Source organism: Mesoplodon mirus (genome assembly GCF_964341445.2).
Source record: "Mesoplodon mirus genome assembly, chromosome: 14".
In the NCBI taxonomy this organism is placed as follows: domain Eukaryota; kingdom Metazoa; phylum Chordata; class Mammalia; order Artiodactyla; family Ziphiidae; genus Mesoplodon; species Mesoplodon mirus.
The window spans coordinates 51,819,257-51,844,576 of NC_138990.1; the positions used below are offsets into that span (position 1 = coordinate 51,819,257).

The following is a 25,320-nucleotide window of genomic DNA, read 5'->3' on the forward strand; positions in this document are numbered from 1 at the left end:
CTGGCGGATTCTGAACCACTGCGCCACCAGGGAAGCCCTATACTTGTTATTTTTAAAAAACACTTTACTGATGTATAATTAGCTTTCAGAAAGCTTTACATAATGAGTTTGGAGATGAGACTATACCTGTGAAACCATCACCACAATCTATGCCATAAACATATCCATCACCTTCAAAAGTTTCCTCCCCTCTCTTTATTATTATTATTATTTTTGTAAGAACACTTGACAAAAGTTCTACACTCTTCAAAATTGTAAGTATACAATACAGTATTGTTAACTATGGGCACTTTTAACTATAGTCTGTGTAGTAGATCTCTAAGACATTCATCTTGCATAACTAAAGCTTTGTAACCTTTGACCTCCTGGCTTGCCCCTCCCCCTAGCCATGGCAACCACCATTCTATTCTCTGCTTCTATGAGTATGGCTATTTTAGATCCCTTAGATAAGTGAGATCATGTAGTGTTTGTCCTTCTGTGTCTGACTTATTTCACTTAGCATAATGCCCTCCAGGTTCATCTATGCTATTGCAAAGAGCATGATTTCTTTCATTGTTAGCCTTCTTTCTTGTGTGTATGCACATTTTCTCTGTCCATTTATCTGTCAGTGGACATTCGCTTTGCCTCCATGTCTTGGCTATTCTGAATAATGCTGCAAACTAACATGAGAATGCAGATATCTCTTCAAGATCTTGATTTCAATTCCTTTGAATATATACCTAGAAATGAGATCTCTGGATCATATGGTAGTTCTCTTTATAATTTTTTTGAGGAACCTCCATACTATTTTCTATAGTGACTGCACCAATTTACATTCTCAACACCAGTATATGAGAGTCCCTTTTTCTTCATATTTTCACCAACTTATCTTTTGTTTTGTTTTGTTGACAATACCCATCTTAACAATTGTGAGGTGGTACCTCATTATGGGTTTGAGTTGCATTTCCCTGTGATTAGTGATAATGAATGCTGATGAGCACCTTTTCATATACCTGTTGGCCATCTGTATGTCTTCTTTGGAGACATGTCTGTTCAGCTCCTTTGCCCTTTTTTAGATTCGTTTAATTAATTAATTATTTTTTTTGCTATTGAATTGTAAGAGTTCCTTGCAAATTTTGGATAATAATCCTTTATTAGACACGTGACTTGTGAATATTTTCTCCCATTCCGTTGGTTACCTATTAATTTGTTGATTGTTTCCTTTGCTGTTCAGAAGCTTTTCACTTTGGTGTAATCCCCCTTGTCTATTTTTGCTTTTGTTGCTTGTGCTTTTGATGTTATATCCAAGAATTCATTGCCAAGCTGATGTCAAGAAGCTTTTTCCCTATGTTTTCTTTCAGGAGTTTTATGGTTTCAAGGCTTATGTTTAAGTCTTTAATCCATTTTGAGGTGGTTGTTAATAGAGTTATCAGTGGAAAAACAATATATATAACATGATAACTATGTCTTTGTTGAATGGATATATTGAGAATCTCTGCTTTGCATATATCATGTCTATTTATTTTGTTGAATGAAAAGATGGATACAAAGCAGGACTACAAAAGACTTGATGCATCCTCCTGAAAACAACTAAATTATAATGTTTTATCCTTCTTAAGGTTTTTTATTCTTAATTTTCTATCATGTAATATTTTTCTTACTTGTTTATTTTCCTTTCACGTATGTGGGGGTTGAAGAGTGATGAAAATGTTTCACATCCCTTTGGACTCCTTCTTTTCCAGAGTTCTGCCAAATGGCCATTAATGAATTAAGTGTAGAGCAGGAGTCAAGAGACTTGAGCTGTCTCTCTTGAGTTTGGGCAGGTAATTTCGTCTGTCTGGGGACTTTCTACCCCTTAGGTATAAAATAAGTAATTGTACTAAAGATGCATGTAGTTCCTCATAACTCAGAAATTCTGTGTCTTTAGCTTTATAATAAATATATATTGCTATGAGAGCTTGGTACAGGGCACTTTGCCTGGGCTTTTTTTTTTTTTTTTTTTTTTCTTGCAGTACGTGGGCCTCTCACTGTTGTGGCCTCTCCCGTTGCGGAGCACAGGCTCCGGATGCACAGGCTCAGCGGCCATGGCTCACGGGCCCAGCCGCTCCGTGGCATGCGGGATCTTCCCGGACGGGGGCATGAACCCGTGTCCCCTGCATCAGCAGGCGAGCTCTCAACCACTGCGACACCAGGGAAGCCCTGCCTGGGCTTTATAAACAGTTGTTTGATCAAACTTCTGTCATAAATGAATGATGGGAATCAATGAGCATTTATTTAATGAGCGGTTTATCCTCCTCCACTTCTCCCATCTTCTCAAAATGTACAGGTATATTTAAATGGGTGCACAGGAATCAGAAGAATTCAATATAGTGTTTTGTTGATTAGAAACAGAATGGTCTAGAGCCTGACAGACTTGTGTTTGAGTCCAAATTCTTCTCCTCATTCATGTGAATTACTTAATTCCTTTGAGGTTTAGTTTCCTTGTCTGTAAAACAGAGATGATTATATCCCTTCATTGGATCATTAAGAAAATTAAATGATATAGTGTGTAAAGTGCCTGGCATATAGTGAGTATCAGTAAATCTCTATTGATTTTCTGCTCTTTGAATTTTAGATTTACCCTTGAGTAATTACAGAAATCATGCTACACACAGGTGGCAGTTGCTGGCCATCTCTGGTGTGCCTTAGCGTGGAGGTGCATTCCTCTGATTTCTGCCTCCATTTCACATGTCCTTCTTTCCCGTGTGTCTGTGTCCTGATTTCCCTCTCATTATAAGGGTCAGAGTCACTGAATGAGGGCCTGCCCTAGTCCAGTTTGACCTCATCCTAGCTTGATCACATCTGCAAAGGCCCTATTTCCAAATAAGATCACATTCACAGGTACTGGGTTTTACTTCTTCCTTTCCAATCTGCATTCATTTTGTTTCTTTTTCTTGCCTTATGATAGTAAATAGAACCTTAAGTACAATGTATTAGAGAAGTGCTGAGAGTGGTCATTCTTGTATTTTTCCTGATATTTGGAAAGAATCTATTTTATCCCTATTAAGTATATTAGCTCTGAGTTTTTGATAGATGCCCTTTATTTGGATTCAGGAAGTCGCCTTCTATTGCAATTTGGCTGAGAGTTTTTATTTTTAAATCACGAATGGTTTTTGGATTTTAGGAAATCCTTTTTCTTCATCTATTAAGATAATCATGTATTTTTTGGTTAAAATAATGAACTATATTGATTCTTAAAAATTTTTTATATTGATTCATATTTTGATTGTCAAACTAACCTTTCATCCCTGGGATAAATCCCATTTGGTAATGATATATTATCCTTTCTGTATATTGTTGTATGTTATTAATTTTTTATTTATTATGGAATATTTGCACTAATATTCATGAGGGATATTGGTCATTAGTTTTCTTTTCTTGTAATGACTTTGTTATGTTTTGGTATCAGACTAACAGTGACCTCATAGAATGAGGTGGAATGGATTCCCTCTTCTTCAAGTTTATGGAAAGGTGTTTATAGAATTGATATTATTTCTTCCTTAAAAATTTGGTAGAAATAACCAATGAAGTCATCTGGGCTTGGAGTTTATTTTGTTGAAAGGTATTAGCTACAAATTTGGCTTCTTTAATAGGTATAGGAGTACTCAGAATATCTGTTTCTTCTTGTGTGAGATTTAGTAATTTGTGTGTTTCAAGGCATAAAGTTTTTCATATTTCCTTATTCTTTAATATCTGTAGAATCTATAGTGTTGTTACTTCTTTCATTCAATGCTGTTAATTTGTCTTTTTTTTTGCCCCAGTTTGTTTGACTAGAGGTTTACCAATTTAATCTCGAAGAAACAGTTTTTGGTTCAATTTCATTTTTCTATTTTTTCCCTTTTTTTCTATTTCATTAATTTTTACTTTGATATTTATTATTCCTTTCTTTCTAGTTACTTTGAGTTTAACTAATTTGAGTTCTTGTTTTTCTCGATGCTTAAGGTGGAACTTTAAGTCATTGATTTGACTCCATTCCATCTTTCCTAAAATAGGTGTTTAGTTCCATGAATTTCCTACTAATCAATGTACCACAAATTTTGAGATGTTGATACGTTGTGTTTTCATTTTGATCCAGTTTAAAATACTTTCTAATATCCTCTGATTTCTGTTTTGATCCACAGGATATTCAGAAATGTATTTTTTAGTTTCCAACTAGCTTGGGATTTTCTTAAGCTCTATATCTTTATCAATCTAGTATTGATTTCTAATGTAATTACATTATGATTAAAACAACATACTTTTTATGACTTGGATCCTATTCCAGTTATTGAGACTTATTTTGTGGCCCAGAATATCATTTGTATAGGTAAAAGTTCAGTGTGCACTTGAATGTGTATCCTACTGTTGTTTGGTGAAGTATTCAGTAAATGTTAATTAGTTAGGTCAAGTTGGCTAATGGTGTTATTCAAATCTTTAAAATCTTCCCTTATTTTGTGTCTATTTGTTCTATAAATTATTGGAAGAGGGGTTGAAATACCCATCTGCAATTGTGGGATTTTCTGTTTCTCCTGGAAGTTCAATCAGTTTTTGCTTCATATATTTTGAAGCTCTGTTTTTAGGTGCATAAATATTTAGGAATGTTATATCTATTGATTAATACTCACTTATAATTATGAAATGGGCTTCTTTATCCCTACTAGTAAATTTTGCTTTTAAATATACTTTGATATTAATGCCAACACTCCAACTTTCTTTGATTAATGTTAATATGGTATATGTTTGTTCATATTTTTACTTTTAACCTATTTGTTTCTTTATATTTAGTGCATTTTCTTGTAGCAGTATATAGTTGTGTCTTTAAAAAAATCTGTCTATAATTATTGATATGTTTTGGTTTAAATTGATCATCTTGCTATTTGCTTTCTGTTTGTCTCATCCATTTTTTTATACCTTATTTCCCCAATTATCTTCTTTTTGTTGGATTAACTTAATATATTTATGATTCTGTTTTACCTATATTGTTGACTTAACTAGATAGAGCTCTTTATTATAGTATTTGCTACGTTTTATATTATATATCTTTAACATCACATTCTAACTTTAGGTAAAATTATACCACTTCATGAACATTTTATGAACTTTTCAATGGTATACATCTTTTTCTCCCTGTCCAACTTCTGTGGTTATCCTCCCTGTCCAATTTTACAACTGTTATAAACCATGTTTATTCTTTTTTAAAAAAATTATTTATTTTATTTTTGGCTGTGTTTGGTCTTCGTTGCTGTGCACGGGCTTTCTCTAGTTGCGTCGAGCAGGGGCTACTCTTTGTTGTGGTACGTGGGTTTCTCATTACGGTGGTTTCTTTTGTTGTGGCACTCGGGCTCAGTAGTTGTGGCTCATAGGCTCAGTAGTTGTGGCTCATGGGCTTAGTTGCTCCGCGGCATGTGGGATCTTCCCAGACCAGGGCTCGAACCCATGTCCCCTGCATTGGCAGGCAGATTCTTAACCACTGCACCACCAGGGAAACCCCAACCATGTTTAATCTTACTATTATTTTTGTTTAAACAATTAATTGTTTTTTAAAATATATTTAAAATAATAAGAATAATATATTTTCCCATTTTATTGCCATTTTTAGTGCTCTTTATTCCTTGTGTAGATCTTTATTTCCATTTGGTATCATTTTCTTTCTGCCTGAAGGACTTTTTAAAAAAACATTTATTGTAGTAATGATCTGCTGGTGACGAATTCTTTCAGTTTTCTGCATAAGTCTTTATTTCATCTTCTTTTTTGAAAGAAATTTTCACTAGGTATAGAGTTTTAAGACTGACAGATATTGTTTCACTAAGTTTTTGCTTGCATTTTTTCCAGACAAGAAATCAGCTGTCATTCTTATCTTTTGTCTCTTTGGATGTAATACAACTTTTTTTCCCTCTGACTAATATTTTTTATTTATCACTGATTTTGAGCAGTTTAATTATGACATACCTTGGCATATTTTCTTCAGTTTCTTGTGCTTGGGGTTCCTAAAATTCCTGGCTCTATGGGTTTATAGTTTTCAGCAAATTTTAAAGAATTGTAGCCATTATTTTTTTCAAGTATTTTTTTCCACCACCTCCATCATCCCCCAAACCCAGAGACTCCACTTATACATATATTAAGGCTGCTTGATTTTGTCCTACTCTTCATGGAGGCATTGTTCATTGAAAAAGCTTCCCTTTAGTTCATTTTGGATAGTTTTATTGCTACATATTTAATTTCATTAATCTTTTTTTCTTCAATGTCTAACCTGCTCTTAATCTTATCCAGTCTGTTTTCATTTCACATGTTACATTTTCACCTTTAAAGGTTTGATTTGGATCTCTTTCTCTCTTTCTCCTCTCTACTTAAATCTCTGAATGTATGATATATAGCTGTAGTAACTGTTTTAATGTCCTTGTTTTCTAATTTCAACATATGCATCAATTTTGAGTCATCTTTGATTTATTACATTTAAAATTTTATTTTCCTTGTTGTTTTTTTGGTCTGGTAATTTGTTACTGGATTCCATCTGTTGTAAATACTACATTGTTTGGTGTTTATAGAAATAAAAATTTTTAAATTTAGAAAATACTTTTTTATTACTATAAATATTCTTGTATTTTGCTCTGAAATACATTTAAGTTATTTAGAAGGGTTTGGTTTCTTCAGCTCTTGCATTTACTTACAATTTGTTAGGTGTAACTGTAGCAGTGCTCAGTCTAAGGAGAATTACTCCACTAATAATACAAGACCGCTCTTTGTAGTCTATCCAAAACTCAGTGAATCATGAGGGTTTTCATTTTGGCTGGTGGGAACAGACACTATACCTGGCCTTGTGTGAGTGTTGAGCATTATCACCTCTAATCCTTTTGTGTGACTCTGCTCAGCTTCAGGAATTTTCCTCACATACACTTGCTGATTATTACTCAGCTGAACACTGAGGGGTCCCTTTGCAAGCTTAGGAATTCTTTCTCTGTATATCCTTCTTCTCTTTGGTGTACTGTCCTAAGAACCTTCTTCACAGACTTTTACCTCTTTCTCCTCAAGTTACAAGGTACACTCTGCTCTGCTTAGATTCCCTCTACCTGCACCATGATTTGAAACTTGCTTAAGGAAGTAAACTAGAGCAACTATAGATATCACCTTACTTGTTTTCTGTCTTTCAATGATCACTGTCCTTTATTGCCTGATATCCCATGTCATGAAAACAATTTAAAAAATATTTTGTCATTTTTTGTTGTTTCAGGCTGGTGTGTACATCTGGCCAGAAGCAGAAATTTTCAGTTGTCTTGAAATCTTAGTTAAATACTGTATGGATTTTTTTTTCAACTTCTCTATGCTTATATCAAATCTCCCAAATAAGACAGTGAACTCCTCTAGGACAGGGGGTTCATCTTAAACTTGGGCATGTTCCGTGTAACACTGTGTAGTTTGCTGTAAATTTTAAAAGTTACTGGTACAAGGGTAATGACTGCATAGGAATTATTTGCAATATTCCTTGTCTATCACACGATATTTAATAATGTCGTCTTGAGTTTATTGTTATCTGTGCTCCTCTGAAGGAAGAGGAGGGCTGAGTCAGTCTGGCTTTGAGTGAAAGTAGGAGTTACAGGGCTTGAGACCCTGGGTTGTAAACGAAATTTACAACTGGGTAGAAAAGTTAAAGACCAAATGTTGAGTGAAAGTCAGGAAAAGGAAATACAGAGGAACCCAGTGTGTGGGATTCCAGTGAGGAGCCAAGAGTATGGAATCTGGGAACAAGGATAAAGGGGGAAAAAAGCAGTCCTGCAAATATCCTGAGGTATGTGCTGGATGATATCCATTTGAATATTTTTTAAAAATCACCTGGCATAGAAATGGTAAAAAGGTGAGTGAATCTGGCATAAAGAGACAGAAGTTTTATGGAAAACTCACTTGATGCACATTAACTCTAACCGGCTCTTCTCCCAATTCTGTTAGTGTGGCTCTAATCGCTACATTAGCTCTATAAACCCCGCCATCCTGCTTATTTGGAGAGGTTTCCTGGCTTTGTTGCTTTATAACTAAGATATTTGTAAACATAATAAACACTCCCACAAAACATCCGTCTCAAAATTGGTTCACTTTCTTCATAAAGGAGCCAGAAATTCTGATATGATCACAATAAAAAGATCATGCTGTTTGTTATACTAAGGGCATTTCATTACCTTAGCAAGTGTTTTAAATGAATAATAAGTTTAAAACCCAAACAGAGTATTATAAGGTAATATCGCAAAACATTTCAGAATTATTTGCTCTTTGTTCAGATACTATAGCTTCTAGGTAGAGCAGTGTCTGATAGGCCTTACTCAATATAACCATAAATTTCTGTGGTTTCTACCCACCCATCAGATTCCATAAAAGCCAGATAAAAATTCCTGAAGATCATTTAAAATAATAATAGAGCTATGTCCTGGCACTGTGATGAAGGCCATGCAATATATTATCACATTTAATACTTGCAATAATGCTATGAAGTTGGTATTATTATTATTTCCATTTACTAGAGGAAAATCCAGTATAGAGAGTTTAAGTAACTTGTCCTAAGTTGCTGGTTTTCAGGAAGATCAACATCAGATCTGTTTGATTTCAAATTTCTTAATCATTGTTCTGCATGATTTTCTCTCATTCTCTCTTTTGTCTCTTTTTTGGAGGGAAGGACTGAGCTACAAATTCAACAGGCTTTACATAATACCAATTTATCATTATTTCACTTAGTCAAAATGTGTTATAGACTTAATGTTTTTGTCCCCCCAGATACATTTGTTGAAACCTAATCCCTAGTGTGATGGTACTTGGAAGTGAGGCTTTGGGGAGGTGATTAGGTCATGAGCATAGAGCCCTCATGAATGGAATTCGTGCCCTTATGAAAGAGACCCTCATCAACCATGCGAGGACATAGTGAGAAGATGGTTGTCTATGAACCAAGAAGTGGGCTCCCATTAGACACCAAAACTGCTCCCACCCTGATCTTCTTCCCAGTTTCTCAGAGCTATGAGAAATGTCTGTTGTTTAGGCCACCTAGGCTATGTTATTTTATATTTTGTTATAGCAGCTCAAATAGATCCAAGGCCATTCTAGAATATGTTCTTAGAATTCATCAAAAGGCCCTGACTTTGTAATTAAAGGGTTTGCTTGAATTAGGAGTCTCTCTTCCACTCTCTGCTACTACCTTAAAAATGTATTTCAGGATAAAATGGCACTGTCTACCCATAAAAATTCATAAAACACAATAGGTTTTCTATATTTTTGCTACTGTAAAATTCAGATTAACTTTCCTTTTACTGGAACTCAACGCAAACCAAATATGAATGGTTTATTGGGAGGGAGAGAATTTATCTGGAGGTTGTGGGCATTCCCTCACAATGACTGATAGGGGGCAGCAGAGGGCTTTCCAAGTGAGCATGGCTGAGGCCAGATGAGAAAAGCTTTCCTTGGGTGTGTTGGGAGTGGGAATAGAGAGAAGGGTGAGCAGTGGTGGAAAGAGTTATCAGAAATCATGAAAGGAAGGAGAAAAAGGAATCAAGTCATGGATGTAGCTAGGCCAGGTAGGAGAGAGTCAGAGAAATTGCCAATTAGAGTTGAAGATAACAACCAGTTAAATAGACAAAACCCCATCTGCAGGGCTTTCTGTCTAGTCCTATCCAGCTTCAAGCTATGAAGAAATATAATTACAGATTTAAAAAATCTTAGGTGGGGGCCTCCCTGGTGGCGCAGTGGTTGAGAGTCTGCCTGCCGATGCAGGGGATACGGGTTCGTGCCCCGGTCCGGGAAGATCCCACATGCCGCGGAGCGGCTGGGCCCGTGGGCCATGGCCGCTGAGCCTGCGCGTCCGGAGCCTGTGCTCCGCAACGGGAGAGGCCACAACAGTGAGAGGCCCGTGTACCGCAAAAAAAAAAATAAAAATAAAAAATCTTAGGTGGTACCAGTCACAATCTTATATACTTTATATTTGATATTATATTTGTTGGTTATTTTTATTACATTTATTATATTTGTTACATTTATATTTATTATTTAATCCTCATGAAAATCTCATAAATTCTTTTTTTTATTTGAAATACAACTTTATTCTGATTCTAAATGAAAAGGAATGGGAATGACAGTAAAAAACAAGATTCTACCACTGAATATAGTGATGTGACTGTAACAGTCTTATATTTGAAACCCAAGGAGGAAACAACTGTGTTGCAAAACAGCTAAATATGCAGGTCCAAAAAATGAAGGTTTTTTTTAACTGCCACATTCACTCCGAAGCCCATTCATCTCCTTTAGCATCCCAAAGATTAAGCACATGTTCTGCTTAGCTATATAATAAAGTGGCAAACATGCTGCACCACTGACATCACAGGACAGTTACCTGTAAGACTAGACTTCTGACTCTGGGCTCCAGCTTCACTTTCTCACATGTCATCATCTTCATCTGGGAGAGCAGTTGTCTGAGCAGCCTCTAGATCATGCTTATACCGCACTGCCAAGGCTGGGTCCATGACCACTTCTGGTGGGTTCATCGCATGGCGGTGAACTCCAAGTTAGGGTCTCTGATCAGTTTTCTAGCAAGCCAGAGGAAGGGCATTTCAAAGTTGTAGTTACTTTTGGCAGAAATGTCATAGTACTGAAGATTCTTCTTCCGGTGGAAGACAGTTGACTTTGCCTTAACCTTTCTGTCCTTAATATCCACTTTGTTGCCATACAACATGATGGGGGTGTTTTCACACACTCGTACCAGATCTTTATGCCAGTTAGGCACGTTCTTGTAAGTAACTCTCGATGTTACATCAAACATTATAATGGCACACTGAGCTTGGATATAATAGCCATCTCTCAGTCCACCAAATTTCTTCTGACCAGCTGTATCCCATACATTGAACTTAATACATCCTTTGTTGGTATGGAACACAGAGGGATGGACCTCAACACTCAAGGTAGCTATATACTTCTCAGATTCACTAGTCAGATGACGTTTCACAAATGTATCAGCAGTTTTTCCAGTACCACCATCACCACCCAATATAAGTTTGAACTGAACTTGGGGTTCTTCTTGGGCAGCCATCGTGATGTTACTTCCAGAAGCATCTCTGTGCCCTTCTGACTGAGCTCATCAATTCTTACAAAAATCCTATGGTGGGGATTATCCAAATATTACAAAAAAAGAAACTAAGCAAGTGCAGAAAATTTGGGGTTAGATCTTAAGGCTAACCTAATCTCAGATCATAGGCTTTCTCCCTTAAATTCTCAACAAAGTGACAGTTTTCTTCCAGTAAAAGATTATTTCTGCACCCAGGAAATTTGAAGAAAATCAATGCAGCGGTATTTTAAAAATTCCAAGTTCCCTTTATAAATCTATTTTTTGTCTAAGCAATATTCTTTATTTTTTTAATTTTTATTTTAACATCTTTATAAGCAATATTCTTTAGAACGCACTTATTGGAATGAAAATCTTTTCTTGGAGATTTGTAGTTCTTTGGGATACCAATCAAATAATTTAATTATCAAATTATCTGAAGGTAATAAGAGAATAGTAGGTATTAGACTAGGGAGTCCCTCAGTTGCAGAGGTGTATGTGACCTTGAGGGCTTCAGTTACTTATAGAATTGACACTTCCTCTGAGAAGCTGTTATATTACCACATAAGCTTGATTTATGCTAAATTTAGATAAAAAAATGAAGCAGCCATTATATGTGCTCAGATTATTATGAGGCTGCAATAATTTATATACATTGGTTGGTATTTAAAAATTCTAACATGATTTAGAAATTAATATTTAGAAGTTTGTTTTCCAGCATAATTCTAGAGGAGGGGCCAGAACTGTGGAACCGGTATTCTCTCATGATTTGTTTAAAATAGTGAAATCAGCAAAATTCTACAAGAGCAAAAGAAAAAGGTGATCCTAGCATTGGTATAACAGAATGCCCTTCAGGATGCTCTACCTCATCTCAAAATAGCCTGCAAAAAAATGAAAAATACATAAATAAAAGGATATATAGGGCAACCAATAACAGAATATTGTTTTCTCTTATATTGCGTAGATGTTTCCATTTTATGCGTATATTGTAGAACTATGCCTAGGCTAGTAGGCATAGTTACATACCTATGAAATTAAGGCTATGTAAAATTATTGGATAGAATCTTTAAACTTTGAGACTCTAAGATGGTCTTCATGATTCCTGCTTGCTGATATCCATGCCTTTGTCCATTCCCCTGATCTGAGTATGGATGGACTTATGACTTGCTTCTAACCAATAGGATATGGCAAAAGGAATGGACTATGACTTGCATGATTATGCTACATTATTTAAGAATCTGTTTTGCTGAGAATTTCCTTATTAACTTGATGAAATAAGTAGCCATATTGGGAATGTCCATGTGGCAAGGAACTTACGTAAGCTCCAAAGGCTATCAAGGAGCTTGACCTCAGTGCTACAGCTGCAAGAAAATAAATTCTGCCAACAACCTGAGTGAGTCTGGAAGTGGATTCTTCTTCAGTGAAGCCTAGATGAGAAAACAGTCCTGCTGACACTTTGATTGCTGCCTCAGAAGAACCTAAGAAGAGGACCCAGCTAAGCCATGCCTAGACTCCTAGCCCCCAAAAACTGAGATAATAAATATGTGTTTTTTTAGGCTGCCAAGTTTGTAGTAATTTGTTATTCAATGGCATATCTAATATATACTCCATCTAGCTAATATTAGCCTTACCTCTAATTACTCTCTCATATCACTTTGTTTAAATCTTTAAAAAAAATTCACATAATAGTTGTTTACTTTTAATTAATTGTCTATCTCCCTTCCCCTAAATCTCTTACTAATTTTGTAACCTCTGACAAGTCACTTGAATTCCCTGAAGCTCAGTTTCTCCATCTATAAACTGAGTTTAATCATACCTATGTCCCCAAGGTTGTGAGGGTTAACTAGGCTTGTGTTTGAAAGAAGCCCTGTATGATGTTTTAACTCTTGTCTTTTCAGACTCTTTCTAGATAGCATTAACTTTAATCATGACTCATTCTGTATGCCCTAGATTTTGATGCATATCAGGCCCTAAAATCTTGGCTTACTCCTTGGATTCTTGTCTTCTGGTCTATCTGGCTCTCTGAGTGGGCAACAATGCTTGTTTATCTCTGACTGCTTTGTTGCAGCTCATAAGCTGAGCTTATTACACAAGAAGGGTGGTGGTGGCTAATAGTCTACAACAAATGAGAATTTCAAAGCTGGTTTTTAAAAAAAATACTTTGGTGCTCTTGGAATAGGGTGGTCACACCCGGCCAATTCCACTACCCTCTTCCTACTAGATAAACAAAACATGAAATTTCTCTTCCTGTAGCATTGAGTCCACTGGGAAAAACATGAGCACACTGTGCTTTTAATTAGCTGGAGAATGAATTCTGAGCCTGGGCTGTTTTAAAAAAGTTGGGAGCAGATTCTCAGCACCTGCAAAATGGTAACAAGTTTCCTGGATAGTTGTGGTGGCTTATCTGAACATGAGTTCCTTACAGTCCCCCGAAACTACCAGTGCCTTCAGGGCCTCCATAAATAAGTGCCTGGTTTATAAGTTTGTATCTTCTGATATAAATCCCATGCTTTGTTACCCTAGCCCTCTGAAAAAATTGTATGTGAATGAAATGTCACAGAATTATAGAAAGGAACTTAGCAATATTCTAGCTAGCATTTTTGAATACTGTACTCTGCTGTGCAGAGTGCTTGATACAGTGTCTCATTTAATGTGATCCGACTCACTCATTGTACAGATGGAAAAATCTAAACAATTTGGTTAATTGGCAACTTTCATTTATAGCATGTGCTCTACTTCATCATAGTGCTTATACATGAACAACTGAGTACATAAATTACATTTACATGGCAGCTTGAAAGTAGGCAGTATAATATAATGGTTAACATCCCTGGCCTTTGGGCGATACAGATTGGGGTTTGAATCCTGGTCTGCTGTCTCCAGCTGTGTGCTATAGGATGAGTTACTTAACCTCTCTGAACCACTATTTCTCCATCTGTATCATGGAGATTAAAATGCTACATCGGCTTGTTACATGAATTAGGTAAAATTAAGAATGTGAATGTAAAATTAAGAATCTAAGTGATTGTGTAGTAATGTGTGCCATAAATGATAGCTATTATTATAAAGTACTTTCATATCAATTAAACTTCATGTAAGTGATTATTACTATTATTATCATAATCTACAGTTTATCTTTTAATATTATCTTATTATTTTACACTTTTTGCAAATAAGAAAATGAAGTCATAGAAAAGAGAGGTAAATGCTGGTCAGGTGTTCAGTGATATTAGGCAAGAGCTGAGACTCAGATTGAGATGTACAGACTTCAGCTCTCAAGCTGTTTCCTATTCTGCAGTGCTGTTTCTTTACAGTAAGTGCTCCTTCCATTCAGCTGAGAACTTAGCTCCCTGCTTAGGCTAGAACTCCTTGAGGGCAGGAATTTTGCATCTCCAGGGAAACCAACACGTAGGCCTTCAATAGATATGTTCAGTTTATAAAAACAAGTTAACACACAATTCTAAGGAGTATGAACTCTTAGTACAAGATAAGTCACTTGTCCCTCAAACTGAATCTCAAAGGCAGAAGCAAGGCAGTTATCACAGAAGGACAAAGTGCAGCATGAACTACCCAGAGATCCAGGACAGGGCATCATTGCTGGGTAATTACTTTGTAGAGGTAATTATATAGGCCATATTTGCATATATTAGCCTAAGGCGATGTGTGTGTGTGTGTGTGTGTGTGTATGTATGTATATATAAAGGCCACATTTTTCCTCCTTTCTGCCCCCACCGAGCACAGTTTCAGAATTTGGTGTTCATAAGGATATAGGGCTTTATTGATTAATTACTTCACCTAATGGGTATTTATTGAGCTTCTAATATGTGTCAGACACTGTATTAGACCCTGAGGACACAAAAATCAGTAAAGCTGAGTCTTTCCTTATGGAACTCATAGTAGGGAAGAAAGATGAAATGTTAACAAGAAAAACATATTTGTGATAACCTACTATTGAGATTGAGGTAAGCTCAAGTTGTTCTTAGAACACATAGCAGGGAGATTCTGATTAGGACTGGGAGGATCAAAGAAAACTTCTTGGAAGGAATGATAAGTGAGCTAAGTCTCAGAGGAGTTAACCTGAATAGGAAGGAGAGGTGTCTATTAAATACCACATGCTCAAAGACATGGAGATTTGAATCATCAGGGGCAGTTCTGGGAAATACAGGTGATTCAGAGCATAACTCAGAGGGAGAGGGCCAAGGCCATAAATATAACTGGTGAAGTAATCATGGGCAGATCCTGAAGACCTTATAAAGCACTTGAAGGATTTTGGACAATAATTTAAGGCATTTAGAAACCATTAAAGCTTTAAGCAAGGGAGTGACATAATAATATTTGGAAAGATGACCCTAATCATTTGTGCAGAATAAGACTCATGGGCTGATGCTGGTGGAAGGAGAACCTTTAGGAGGCTGTGGAAGTAAACCAAGTGACAAGTCGTAGCAAGGACCTGGTCACCAAAATATAGGGCAGAGGAAGGAGAGGGGGATGCTGCAGATGGCACCCAGACTTTGACGCTGGTGACTGGGGAACGGTGGTATAATTCACTAAGGAATAATGAGGAACAGACTTTAGTGGGCCACAGGGAGCGCTTGGTAGTGTGGATGTGATAAGAAGGGAAAGGGGAAGAATGGGTAAGGATATTGGAGGGAAGCAGTGGTATCACTGAAGCCTGAGCTGGAGAAAATAATGATGTTAGGGGATAATTTATCGCAGCAAATAGAGAGAAAGAGAGAGGTGGAAGAGAAGGTAAAATAAGGACTAAAAAGTGTTAATTGGATTTAACAAATATCAGTCACTAGTGACCATGGTAAGAACAGTTTCAGAGAAGAGCAGGAAGCCAAGAAAAGATGGTTATATATTTTTATTTGGAAGGAAAAAAGCCTAAGGATGGCATGGAAGTCATATTAAAGTTTTCCTCCCTCTGGGAACATGGTAGGCTTTCATTTTCTCACACGCTTTGAAGTTAGAGCTATGTGACTTGGTATTGCTAATGAAATGTAAGCAGATGTGACATTGTCACTTTGGGGTGGAAACGAGCTGGTGTGTAATTTTCTACCTCTCCTTTTCCCGTCTCAGAGATCTGGAAAGCATGTGTCAAGATAAATTTCCCGTTAGCCTGCTTGAAAGACTACAATGAACACAGCATCCCAGGTGACCCACATTGAGTGTGTAACATGAGCCAAAGTTCAGTTAATGTTGATTTCTCTATCTCTTGTATTTTGCATTGCATCTCAGCTTTGTATCCACCAATTTCCTTTTTTCTCTTTAGAGTTATTTACTCTTATAATATAGAAAGTGTACTATGGGACCCACATGTTCAAGTACCCAGAACAGATTGGCTAGAGGCTCTGTGTCCCAGTTCCAAATTCCCATAAGAAAGAATTTGATTGGCCAAGCTTGGGTCAGGTGATCACTTCTAGCTCTAATAAGCTTTACCACAATATGGAAGGGGAAGAGCTATGTCATGATACATAAGTTGTGATGGGAGCACAACTCACTTCATGAGAAGAGGTATGGCATAATAGATGGTATCTTTGACATCTCCAGTACAGTTATGAGACTTTAGTGACTGTATCTTGTGGAATTAAAGGCACTGGCTCACTTCAAATAGGGTAGATGCAGTCTATAACCATATCTAACCAAGGGTCAAAGAGGAAGTTCCCATATTTTCAGTACCAATGTTCAATGCCCAGTATTTTGGGTGGGGTGTGGGTGGCAGTTGGAGGAAGCTATAAATCTCTCTCTGTCATATGCAAAACCATCAGGCCCGAGGGCCAATGGCTCCAACAAGAAACAAAGGTGTAACTCGTAAGTAGGAGGCTTCAGACCAGCACTGGCAATGGCTGCACTTGCACATAAGAGGAAACATACCATAAAAGATCATTATTCTCATCTGAGGGCAAATTATTGACTTATTGGGGAAGAGGTATTCAGTAGATGGCAGATCCCCAAATCAAAAGGTCTTTAATCCAAGCAGCTGTGAATGATGCTGGGGATAGCTTATTGTAAGGCCACTATTAACTTTAAACGAGTATGATTTCTCCGTTTCATAATATCAAATTTCTTGCTTGGTTAAAAAGCTAAGTGAAACAAATCTTTTCATAAAACTTTCCTTTAGTGTATTGTGGCTGACAAACTAGCAAGTAAGCAGTTTGTGAAAGATGATGGGGTTTCCGGCGGAGATATTTTCTGAGATTCCAAGTGTGATCTTGGACCAACAGAAATATGATGAACTTGAAAAGTAACTGGAATCCTTAGTTCTCCATGTATTTCTAATGCTAGAGTTTTGTTGCCATTTGTACAACTGGACAACTTTTTATTTGCCTTAAGAAGGGGATACCATGAAGGGAAAAAAAGTGTAACTCTCACCAGTGTTATAAACTCTGGAAACTCAGGAAACTCACCTGATGTTGTGAAATCCTAGCTTCTTTTTCCCAGCCAGTCAGGAGCAGAATTAATTTGCCTCTGATAATCTTGTGGCCATAATCAGCACAGCAGGCATAGGATAAAACTGAAGTGGGCAGCAGACTATTTCCCTCCTCAGAGCTCCATCTTCACATGATGGGACTCAGCTCTGTATCTGGCCTTTCAGCCATTGATCCCGCCTGAAATCCGAACTCATGGCTTCTGCTCATAACCACTCTTAGCAGGGTATATGCTCAGTGGCTTGTTGATTAACAATAGAGGGGAGTAAATGTCTTTCTAAGTTTATGGTAATGATTGCCTTCTACTGGGTAGGACTCACTTCTGACCTAGACCTAGGTCAGAAGTATTTGCCCAATAGTATCTTGCCATTTTTCCAGGCATGATACCTGAGGCTACAGTCTGGTTTAGATTTTTTTATGAAATCCAATCAATATAATATATTTGGAGGTTGGCAGGGGCTACAAAAGTTAATGGAAGGATTTTAAGCTTCAGACAGTCATAAATGCCAGATAAACCCAAGCTTCTACTTGACTGTGCTATGATTGGGAGTTGGTACCTGCTGAGTGTTTCCTTGGAAAATAGCCCATCTAAAGCAGATCAACCATGTGGACCTGAGGCACAGTAATTAGAGAAGTCCTGGACTCTCTCCCAGGAATGCCTTTAGTGTTATCTTTTGCCATTTTAGTTATTGTTTTTCTGAACTATCATATATATATCATATATATTTTTATAAATAAATAAATAAAATTATATAAAAGTGGACCTTTTCCTTCCACCGAAGGTGCAACCTCCTAGAGGGAAAGGAGCATGATTTTTATTTCTAGGGTCGTCTACAATGCCTAGTAGAGTGTCTGAAAGGATGCAGATAACAAGATCCCTGTGAGAGATTCTCTGAGGCAGACTTTTACTTGGTTTCAAATGCTGCTGTTTTTGTCTATATTTGATATGATTATTTAATTGGCTCCAGCTCATTGTCCTGCTTTGGTCTCTAAATAGTGTGGTGTGTCTGACTTTATATGGCCTTATAGACTCAATATCTAAATGACTGAGATAATTGCATTTCAGAGCTTCATTTTACAGATACATAAATTGAGACCCTGGGTGGAGTGAAATCAAAACCCAGGTTTTCTCATTTTCATGTCTGTTTGCTTTTTCCATGCCCTTGAACCCATTGCCTTGCTCTGCCTTCATTTCTTCATGATCTCTAGTTACATGTCCAGCTTTGATCTTGACTCAGTCTTGACCTGGGATGGAATCCCTGACTCTCCCTTGACTTACTCTTGTCCTTTAAACCTGGCCTTTACCTTTGTTCACCTTTTCTAGATTTCTAGCTATTTTCTTCCTCTGCTATGCCCTGAGTTTAGTCTGACACTGGGCATCTGCATATATCCATGAGCCGTTATCATCTGAAAACATACACCCCAAGGCTTTAACACAAGGAGAATCAGGAGGGCTGCTGAGCAAGGTTAGAAATGCCTTGCACCTGCCTGGAGTTGAGCAGGTGGAATGGTGACCAGCAAGGCTGCAAATCACCAGGCTGCACCCAGCCCTAGGGCCTCTGAGGAGAGTTATAACTTAAAAAAGCATTAGAAGCCCTGAGGCCAGCTCTCTGTTCTTAAAGTACTCCAGGGGTGCTTTTAGTATTTTAGAAGAAGGGAGAATTTTCTAGGAGGGAATAAGTTTGCCACTCACAGATGGAAGCAATTCTCTAAACCAAACCCTGGAAAACATTCCGGTGATTTATCAGCTTAATAGCGGCTTCTTTCTCTCAGCAGAATTCAGAAAGGCTGAATGAGACTTTGACTTCTAATTTAGGGAATACAGTATGTACAATGCTTAGTTTTAGTGAAATGAAAAAAATGGAGCTATGTATTATCATTGTTGCTGTTATTATTATTATTTATTGAAAAGTATTTAAAGAATAGTTATTTACCATGAGAGCCATGTAAGGCCAACTTTTCATTGAGAAGAGACACAAGTAATTTCAATAGCCAAACCCTGGGCTGCTTTTAGCATCCAAAACAGCAACCTTCCTAAAAAGCATTCATCTCTGTCAGATTAGTTTATCAGATCAGCTGGCAAAGAGCTAATCTGGCCTGCTTCTTGCTACTCCAGGCAGCCTAGAGGCAAAACTGAGACTAGGAGAAGACGAGGTGGATTTGGTTAAAGGTGGAGTTTATTGAAGTTTCTTTGTGATGAAGGGGAGGAATTCTTCTCTAAAAGAAAAAAGTGGGGCTCTGGGCTATTGGACTAATTTGACCAGACTGGTCAATTCAATTCAAAGAAATGCTCCAATTGGTCACACAGGTTGTAAATAACCAGGAAATGTAGGCAAAATAGTTTAAAATTTGTGCTTGTTAGAATTATCTGGAACACCTGATCTTGAAGTCTGATTCTATCAAAATAAGGAAATGTAACTCATAGAATTATAAATGGGACTCACTGAAATGCGTTCATTTGTCTGTCTGCCAGTTATTTCTCGTTTACCATTTAGGTGGGGAGAAGAGAAGAAGCATCAACTTGCAATTGTTAAAAGCATACTGGAATTTCAAAAAGCCATGACTCTTAAATTCTCTGATCTTCTCTTTCAGTAACTCCTTATCATCTTAATTTCATGGGTCAGATGTTAGGATGAGCCTGAATTGCAGGTGCTACTGAGAAGGAAATGGCTAAATGAATAATATTTTTTACTGCTTAATATTTATTGAATCCATCTATTTCTAATTACAATATTGTGTTTCATCTCCTACAAGACTGCTTTTGCACATGGAGTGAGATGACTTGTAACATATACTGCCATTATTATCAGGGACTTCTTATAGTTATCACTGTTGATTTAAAATCTTAGCAAACTACAGTACATAGAAATCTGAAATAAAATGAGCATCTGGGGCCTCCCTGGTGGCGCAGTGGTTGAGAGTCCGCCTGCCGATGCAGGGGATACGGGTTCGTGCCCCGGTCTGGGAGGATCCCATATGCCGCGGAGCGGCTGGGCCCGTGAGCCATGGCCGCTGGGCCTGCGCGTCCGGAGCCTGTGCTCCGCAACGGGAGAGGCCACAACAGTGAGAGGCCCGCATACCGCAAACAGAAAAAAAAAAAAAATGAGCATCTGGCGACGATGTACCTTTCTCCTTGATTGAAAAAGTTCCCTATGAAATCTAGTGTTATTCATAGCATATACCTTCATTTGCTGCTAAACAGAGACACACAAAAATATATCACATTTTAATGGTCGGAATGTGAAATCTTATAGCATGCACTGTGTTGTGTGTGTGTGTGTGTGTGTGTGTGTATGGGCACATAATATATTAAAACCCAGTACTCCACATATTATTTTAAGTAGATTTTTACTGGTAAATTGGGAAAGAAGAGTAAGAGGGATAGAGTGGGTGTGTGTGGTAGGCACTCAACATAGGTTTGCTGAGTTGAGTCAAATACTCTGGGTGCCTAAGACAGAGTGGCAGGGTGAAGGTCTGAGTTCCAAGGTCTGGGCTCTCCTGAGAAGTTGCAGAGAGGTTGGTTGGTTCCTTCTCAGTTCTCACATTCCTAATCTTTCACACTAGTGTATTTCTGGCCTTCTTCATTCTCTGAGAAAGTCTTTAATGCTGTTCTTTGTCTGCTGACAACTTAAGAAAGCCCCCTGCAAAGGAAGAGTGAATCACTAACATGGACAGAGATAAATTTTCCAAGAGGAAAAGGTGAGGAAAGAGAAGAGGAAAAGTGAATAAATAAGATACCTATTTCTCCCTAATTTAATGCACAGGCACAGAGGAAAATTTAGCTGCACAAGTTTTTTTGGTTTTGAATAAGATTTAAATAAAAGCTTTCTAAACCGATAAAGACATATATAAAATTCCTGTTGTCCTCCTTTACAGGAAACTACCTGAATCCTGACAGAAGAGACACATAACTGAAAATGAATTGCTCATTTTGGAGAAATACATTAATTGAATGTATTTGATGCTGTGTAGCCTACTCATTTATTTAAAACATGGCAAAAAGTATTTTAATACTTAGACACACACGCACGTAGACACAGAATTTCATTATCATGTGACAGTTAGGTTGGTTTCCTTTTGTGTTGAAATGGTTGGAATCCAGGAAATCTCATCTAGTCCTTTTGTATCTTCTAGAATAAATTAAAGAAATTGTAATTGAGCTTCCTAAATGGAAAGTCAAAGTAACCCAGTGTTACTCTTAGGGATAATGTCAACAATATCTAACACACAAAACATTGCCCTGTCCATTTGTTTCTTGTGATTCTATGGTAAAAGATATTGCTGAACTAGTAGTAGTAAATTTGTACATGCATTTATGTTTTTTTTTTTTTTTTTGCGGTACATGGGCCTCTCACCGTTGTGGCCTCTCCCGTTGCGGAGCACAGGCTCCTGATGCACAGGCTCAGCGGCCATGGCTCACGGGCCCAGCCGCTCTGCGGCATGTGGGATCTTCCCGGAACCGGGGCACGAACCTGTGTCCCCTGCATCGGCAGGCGGACTCTCAACCACTGCGCCACCAGGGAAGCCCTGCGTTTATGTTTTATAAATCTATTACCTAAAGGTAATGGATCCTAAATCTAGATTTCTATCCCTAACATTTTCCTAAGTTCTGGAAAGGTGTTTCCAAATGCCAAATGAACATATTTCTAACTGGTAGGTAAAAATTTTAGGATGGTCCCATGACCTTTCCCTGGGTGTACTCCAGTGACTATGTTACATTACATGGCAAAAGGTTGGTAAGCAGTTGGCTTTAAGGTAAGGAGATTATCTAGGTGGGACTAATCAAATCACCTGAGCCATTTAAAAGCAGAGGGTTTTCTCTAGCTCATAGCAGAAGAGAAATCAGAGAGATTTGAAGCATGGGAAAGATTTGACGCTCTGTTGTCGGACTGAAGGTGGAGGAAGCCAAGGAGCAGAGACCCCCTAGTGGATGACCTGAATGAATTTGAAAGCAGATTTTTCCCCAGAGCCTCCAAGATAAGAAAAAGCCCAATCCTGGTGAATTCCTTGAATTTTCTCAGCAGAGAATCTAGTTAAGCCTGCCTGAACATCTGACCTACAGAGCTGTTGCCTTCTGTCTGAGGTTGGGGCCTGGCCGTGGGCAAGGGGTGGACTGGGTTCAGACACCTGGTCCCACCACATCTTGCATGGGGTAAGGCAGTAGCCATCCATGTCCTCCTGGGCTAGGAGCATCACAGTACACACAGATGAGTGAGCAGAATCCTCTTGCCCACTTCTGAGTCAGGTCCTGAGAAGCATGGAGGTTGCAATCCTTTGAGGGTCTCCTATCTGCCATTGGTTTGGGCCATGGGATACAGGAAGAAGATATTGACTGTATTTATATATTATTTGCTAAACAGGATTCCTTCTATTTAACTTCTTTTACAACTGAAATTTAAACCAATGCTATTGTCTAGTATCAATCACCAGGAGAAAAATGTCAATCAACAGTAATAGACCCATAACATCACTATAATTTGATATATAATTGGCCTATAATTTGGCCTATAATTCATTTTTGGCACTTTGACATCACGACCATTGAGTTTAGGTGCTCAGCCATTCTGATGTAGATTGCACTGTGTTGTGTCGTGTTCAAGTGGGTTTCAACTCAGTAAGTCCTGGATTCACTCTAACCTCAGAGTCTTCCTTGTGATCAGTTATGTGGTCATGGAAGCAAAGGGGTTGGGTGGGAGTGGTGGAGGGAACTTGAATTTGGGTTGTGAAACAAGGAATCATATGCAGAACCAAGGAGTAGGTAGAACCCGAAAATACGAAGTTAGTAGTACGAAGAGCTGGAAAAACAACTTATATCAGGGGTCAGACATTTGTGTGTAGCTTCCGTTTCTGTCATTAGCATGCTGTGTTGGCTTTTTTCAGAGCAAGTTTCTCAGAGTCTCAGTTTCTCTAGTTGCAAAATATCTCTTCTAAATAGGTCAATGGTTGTGAGAACTGGACAAAATCAACCCCTCTTGAGCTCTATCCACATGCCCTCGCACTTCAAAAGAAAACACTCTACACAGATATGGAAGTTGGAGTTTTTAAATTTAATGGACACGTAGGCATGGAAGACCTAATTCTTTAATACTTAGAGAACAGCCATTCTGAGGATGCCCTCTTTGGGAGTGATTTAAGTATTTGATGATTATATAATAATTGATTGTGCTCTCACACTTCAGAGCAGATTAAGTTTCTTTTTTTCATTGTTCTCAGTTTAATTGAGGTATAATTGGTATACAACATTATATTAGTTTTAGGTACACAACATTATGATTCAATATTAGTATATATTGTGAAATGATCGCCACAACAAATCTAGTTAACATCAGTCACTATACATAGTTACAAATTTTTTTCTTGCGTTGAGACCTTTTTTTTTTTCAGGAATATATCCAAGTACATATATAGAAAAAATTTTTAACATCTTTATTGGAATATGATTGCTTTACAATGGTGTGTTAGTTTCTGCTGTATAACAAGTGAATCAGCTATATGTATACGTATATCCCCAAATCCCCTCCCTCTTGCATCTCCCTCCCACCCTCCCTAATCCACCCCTCTAGGTGCTCACAGAACACTGAGCTGATCTCCCTGTGCTATGCGGCTGCTTCCCACTAACTATCTATTTTACATTTGGTAGTGTATATATGTCCATGTCACTTTCTCACTTCATCCCAGCTTACACTTCCCCCTCCCCATGTCCTCAAGTCCATTCTGTACGTCTGCGTCTTTATTCCTGTCCTGCCCCTAGGTTCTTCAAAACCTTTTTTTTTCTATTTTTAGATTCCATATATATGTGTTACCATACGGTATTTGTTTTTGTCTTTGTTTATCTTCTCAAAGAACCAGCTTTTAGTTTTATTGATCTTTGCTATCGTTTCCTTCATTTCTTTTTCATTTATTTCTGATCTGATTTTTATGATTTCTTTCCTTCTGCTAACTTTGGGATGTTTTTGTTCTTCTTTCTCTAATTGCTTTAGGTGCAAGGTTAGGTTGTTTATTCGAGATGTTTCCTGTTTCTTAAGGTGGGATTGTATTGCTATAAACTTCCCTCTTAGAACTGCTTTTGCTGCATCCCATAGGTTTTGGGTCGTCGTGTCTCCATTGTCATTTGTTTCTAGGTATTTTTTGATTTCCTCTTTGATTTCTTCAGTGATCTCTTAGTTATAGAGTAGTGTACTGTTTATCCTCCATGTGTTTGTATTTTTTTACAGATTTTTTCCTGAAATTGATATCTAGTCTCATAGTGTTGTCCTCGGAAAAGATACTTGATAATATTTCAGTTTTCTTAAATTTACGAAGACTTGATTTGTGACACAAGATATGATCTATCCTGGAGAATGTTCCGTGAGCACTTGAGAAGAAAGTGTATTCTGTTGCTTCTGGATGGAATGTGTTATAAATATCAATTAAGTCCATCTTGTTTAATGTATCATTTAAAGGATGTGTTTCCTTATTTATTTTCATTTTGGATGATCTGACCATTGGTGAAAGTGGGGTGTTAATGTCCACTGCTATTATTATGTTGCTGTTGATTTCCCCTTTTATGTCTGTTAGCATTTGCCTTATGTATTGATGTGCTCCTATGTTGGGTGCATAAATATTTACAATTGTTATATCTTCTTCTTGGATTGATCGCTTGATCCTTATGTAGTGTCCTTCTTTGTCTCTTGTAATAGTCTTTATTTTAAAATCTATTTTGTCTGATATGAGAATTGCTACTCCAGCTTTCTTTTGATCTCCATTTGCATGGGAATATCTTTTTCCATCCCCTAACTCTCAGTCTGTATGTGTCCCTGGGTCTGAAGTGGCTCTCCTATAGATAGCATA

General features: G+C 37.6%; 1 protein-coding gene and 1 long non-coding RNA gene across 2 annotated transcripts in view; one reads left to right on the plus strand and one right to left on the minus strand.

Annotated features, from left to right (window-relative positions):
* LOC309815238 overlaps window positions 1–25,320 on the plus strand; it is a 1,174,291-nt gene that overhangs the window by 423,667 nt on the left and 725,304 nt on the right. The window lies entirely within an intron of this gene.
* Window positions 10,505–11,050, minus strand: LOC309815712 (GTP-binding nuclear protein Ran-like; the record flags this gene model as incomplete). The annotated part of the gene is made up of 1 exon (XM_082642637.1): window positions 10,505–11,050. One exon carries the CDS (start codon window positions 11,048–11,050, stop codon window positions 10,505–10,507), a length of 546 nt encoding a protein of 181 aa, XP_082498763.1.